Source organism: Priapulus caudatus, unplaced genomic scaffold (assembly GCF_000485595.1).
Source record: "Priapulus caudatus unplaced genomic scaffold, Priapulus_caudatus-5.0.1 Scaffold95, whole genome shotgun sequence".
NCBI lineage: Eukaryota > Metazoa > Priapulida > Priapulimorpha > Priapulimorphida > Priapulidae > Priapulus > Priapulus caudatus.
Window position 1 is genome coordinate 278019 of NW_014577156.1, and position 5196 is coordinate 283214.

The 5196-nt window shown below is 41.3% G+C and overlaps 1 protein-coding gene across 4 annotated transcripts in view; it reads left to right on the forward strand.

The window, feature by feature from the left end:
- The window catches only part of LOC106804990 (mannosylglucosyl-3-phosphoglycerate phosphatase-like), a 61703-nt gene that overhangs the window by 7432 nt on the left and 49075 nt on the right, over window positions 1-5196 (forward strand). For 3 of the 4 annotated variants that reach the window (XM_014806428.1, XM_014806430.1, XM_014806429.1), the window contains exon 2: window positions 1820-1906. The exons of the other annotated variant lie outside the window; for it this stretch is intronic. In XM_014806428.1, the coding sequence (XP_014661914.1) occupies window positions 1820-1906 (87 nt within the window). The remainder of the gene's footprint in view (window positions 1-1819; window positions 1907-5196) is intronic. 4 annotated transcript variants of the gene reach the window in all.

Consider the following 5196-nt stretch of genomic DNA (forward strand, 5'->3'; position numbering starts at 1 on the left):
TGGGGGGGGGGACGGGCTCGGGGGGGGGGTTCGTTCGAACCCCCCGAACCCCCCCTGGCTACGGGCCTGGTCAGGAGAACATAATATGCAAGGCAAATATATGTTCTTTTATTTTGCAACGTTTTTTTATGGTTTTAAACAAAATGTAGGCATATCTTTGTGAGATTTCCCAGTCCTAATTTCAAGTTTGCTTGTTTGGTGAAAAATATGTATAGATTTAACATATGTATTTTACACATGTATTTCCTGTGTGTGCATGGGTCTATTTTCCATTATTTGTATATCTGTGTATGTGAGTGAGTGCGTGGTTGGGTGTGTTACATGAGTGTACCTATATACCCACACTAGGAGTATGATTTGTGTGTTCGTGTAGACATACGTTCATCACCTAAGAGCGTGTGCATGTAACATATGTATCTACAGTAGACCAGCAGTCATTGTTGCAATCCCGGGGCCTGTTGCTGGAAACAAAATTATAGTCCTAACAATAGTCTTAACATTAACTTTGACTCGTAGACCGTTGACAGAAAAATCGTAAAGTTACGAGAACGAAAAATCCTTGCAAATTTATACTAAAAATTACGAGATCCTAGACCCTCTCGTAACTTTAAGACTAAGATGAAAATAATGCAACTACACAAAGAATTGCGATTACAGTGATATTATATTTTATATTAATTAGTATAACGCATGTTTTTAATGAAAAACACGTCAGAAACATTACTTTTTGTACTGATCGTGTACCAAAACAAACATTTGCAAGTGGCGTTTGTTCTATTTTTTCTACATTTTATTGAGTCACAATTTAACTCTTGCATCTTGTGTTGCTGTGCAGAATCAATTTATGAATGTGCCGTTTTTTAATCAGATATTATTTATGTGTGGTTTACCAGCATAATATGCATAAATTGCTGTGATGTACAATAAATGTGTATGCACGCAAGTTTGTGATTGATTCTCATGCAATCAGCAGCTTTGTGACAGCAAATTATTATGAAGTTCATTATCCTGTTATCGTAAGTTTTCTCATATCTGCGATGCATTTCTGTCAACGCTACTCTCGTAACATTAACAATTTAACATTAGTCGTAAAGTGCTAACTTAGCATTAATTAGCCTTAACTTTACGATGTTTCTGATAATGGCCCCTGGGCTGTGGGCTTGGGTTGGTGAGTCCATCACGGTACCAATGCATGTTGGTGAGCATACATAAGTGTGTGATACTAACAGTGTGTGTGAGTGCCTGGGGAGAGGTGCTTAGTACCAAGAGCATATATGCTGTTGATAGTAAACATATGTGCCAGATGGAGGCTTACTACTATAAATATTATAGATATATATGTTAAAATAAAATAGGCCAATTGTGTTTTCTGTGGTTATGATGATACCCAATGAGGATTGTGTAAAATATTGTTCCATGCTGTATTTATAGATTTTCTGATGTGTTTCGATCATTGCATCACTTTAGTTTTCACATACTATTAATGTCGATTTTTATGTATAGATTTTTTAAATATTTTTCATTGCATCATTTGAGTTTTCACACACCGTTCTACAAGAGTATCAGCTAAATAAGTAAGCTGAGCTTACTGGCTGTTCCTTAGGTGGTAGAATCAAAACAATGACTCCTTGTCCTAACATTTTGTTCTGCACAGTGTTGTCAGTCACATTTGTAGTCAGAAGAAACCTAAATTTAGCCCCATCCTAAACCAAAGTATAGCTGTTCCTTGGATCATAGTCCTAGATGTTGTTATAACATTAGGGTTGTAATGCGTGTGTATTTACCTACCAGTCGCTAACGTGTTATTTCATGTTTGCAGTGAGCACGTTCACAAAGGGTGAACAGATGATATCTGTGCTGAACAAGAGTAACGTTCGTATTGCCGTATTTGGTAACCACGACTTCGGTGAGTTATTGTGTTGTTGCTTTGGTTCCCAGACTCATATGCTGTTCCTATGACTCAAAGCTCTCACTCCCAGTGCCATAATGTCACTATGGCTCGCTACCTGCCATGATGTCACTATGGCTTCCCACCTGCCGTGATGTCACTATTGCTTACTACCTGCCGTGATGTCACTATTGCTTCCTACCTGCCGTGATGTCACTATGGCTCCCCATCTGCCGTGATGTCACTATTTCTTCCTACCTGCCGTGATGTCACTATGGCTCCCCACCTGCCGTGATGTCACTATGGCTTCCCACCTGCCGTGATGTCACTATGGCTACCTACCTGCACTGATGTCACTATGGCTCCCCACCTGCCGTGATGTCACTATGGCTCCCTACCTGCCGTGATGTCACTATGGCTTCCCACCTGCCATGATGTCACTATGGCTCCCTACCTGCCGTGATGTCACTATGTCTCCCTACCTGCCGTAATGTCACTATAGTTCCCCACCTGCCATGCTGTCACTATGGCTCCCAACCTTCCGTGATGTCACTATGGCTCGCTACCTGCCGTGATGTCACTATGTCTCCCTACCTGCCGTAATGTCACTATGGCTTCCCACCTGCCGTGATGTCACTATGGCTTCCCACCTGCCATGATGTCACTATGGCTCTTTACCTGCCGTGCTGTCACTATGGCTACCTACCTGCCGTGATGTCACTATGGCTTCCCACCTGCCGTGATGTCACTATGGCTCGCTACCTGCCGTGATGTCAGTATGGCTCCCTACCTGCCGTGATGTCACTATGGCTCGCTACCTGCCGTGATGTCACTATTGCTTCCTACCTGCCGTGATGTCACTATGGCTTCTTACCTGCCGTGCTGTCACTATGGCTCTTTACCTGTCGTGCTGTCACTACATGGCTCTTTACCTGCCGTGATGTCACTATGGCTCCCCACCTGCCGTGATGTCACTATGGCTCCCTACCTGCCGTGATGTCACTATGGCTTCCTACCTGCCGTGATGTCACTATGGCTCCCTACCTGCCGTGATGTCACTATGGTTTTCCACCTGCCATGATGTCACTATGGCTACCTACCTGTTGTGTTATCACTTTTGGCCCCCTCCCCCATGTTGTTGCTTGAATCCCATCATGTCATCATGTTGATATTGCTCCCAGCCTGCTATGGTATTGCTAATGCTCCCACTCTCCTATCCTGTTGCTATGGCTTGTTTCTATGATCTTGCTGTGCCTCAAGTCTGCATGTGCATGCAGCCTACACGGACTGTTAAGCAGAGAATTTACTAGGTGCGTTTACAATTACAGACGTTTTGAAGTACTTTGCGGGATGTAAGCAGATCACTATGGCATGTTTTTTGTTTCATAATTCGATTTTTTGTTTTATGGTTGATTTTATCACATATATAACATTCGATTTATCACATATAACATTCGATTTATCACATATAACATTTGATTTATCACATATAACATTTGATTTATTGCATATAACATTTGATTTATCGCATATAATATTTAATTATTTAATCATATGTTATATGCAATAAATCGACAATAATTTTCTTCCAAAAGTATAATTGCATCATTTGATACCACATACCACATGATCGATGCCTGTTAATTCGATTGTAGTAGGCATTTACTGTTTTAAATGTTCACATTATTTGATTTTATATCAGAAAAGAGAATCAAACCATTCGATCCTGGCATCAAACCATTCGGTTTTGGAAACAAACCATTCAATTATGGAATAGAATCGTTCAATTTTGGAATCGAATCATTCGATCTGTATTATGTAGATCCCTCCTGCACGCAGCGCATTGAACGATGCGACTCTGAATCGCATTATTCGATCCATGAATCGAAGCATTCGATCCGTGAATCGAAGCATTCGATCCGTGAATCGAAGCATTCGATGCGTGAATCAAAGCATTCGATTCGTGAATCGAACCATTCGATCTGTGAATTGAAGCTTTCGATCCAGTCAATCAAGCCATTTGATTCGCGTGATCAAATAATGCGATCTGCTAATATGAATGTCTTCGATGTGAATCGAATATCAAGGAACAATATCAAAGGTAACATTTCAACATGCATATGTGATTTTAGCTCATATATACATCGAACAAAACATTAAACGAATCGACCGATTAACAAAATAGAATTATGAAACAAAAAACATGCCATAGATCACACACTCAATTTGCACTCACATTTGAGAAACTATTTTGTTGTAATCCAACCAGCCCATCAAAATATTTTGACAGAGGTGCATTTTAACAGATTTATTATTTGACTGGTGTTTTTTTTAACATGGCAGTATTATCTATGCATCCAACAGGCAGTTTCTCGCACATGGAATGTTAATGGTACTTGCTTTTCAACAAGTTTCAATTAAATCTAAATTCGTTATGATATTTTGTGGCAAGCAGACATGACAGAAAAGTCGGTGTTTAGTAAGCAGCGGTTCTTAACCTGGGGGTCGTTTAGGGTTTTTCCGGGGGTCATGAAGGGGTCATAAATGAAACAAATTCATTTAAATTCTATATAATTATCAGGTTGCAACAAAAATTTCCTCATTTGGCCGTCCAAGTGAAAAAAAATTTTATCTCCTGATAGCTGCGAAGCTATTTAGCCATCCCATTGACTGAGTATTGGCAGACATGTCTTCATAAATCGGGCTGTTTTTTTAACATTTTTGTGGGGGGGGGGTCGCGGTACTGACCAAGAATGTCTGATGGGGTCGTGGGGCCAAAAAGGTTAAGAACCACTGCTCCAGAGCATTACAATCTACTATTTATTTAGTGTTTTATCAGCCCACTGGCAAATATCTACTATATAATAGTAGAAAGAGCCGAAGTGTCAGGAGGAGATACGGAAAAATCGAAAAATCGCGTTCTAACGTAGCGGAATGTATTCGGGACGTCCAGAAGGGGCACCAGCTTGATTCGCGTGAGAATACGTGGCACGGTTTCGATAAAGTCACTTTTTGACGCAATTTTCTAAAAAGTTATGTGCCCGAACAAACTTCGGCATTCATCGGAAACCCGCACCAAATTTTAAGATCGCCAAATCCGCATGCGCACACACGCACACACCAAAGCCATTGCGGCTGCGGTGTATAAACAACCAAGCACTGCCGCGCACAGCTGTGAGGCGAAAATTTAAGAGAAACCCCAACGAGAGACGGTTACAGTTGTATGTGTGTGTGTGTGTGTGTGCGCGCGCGCGTGCGTGCGTGCGTGCGTGCGTGTATATGTGTGCGCGCCCGTGTGTGTGTAAATG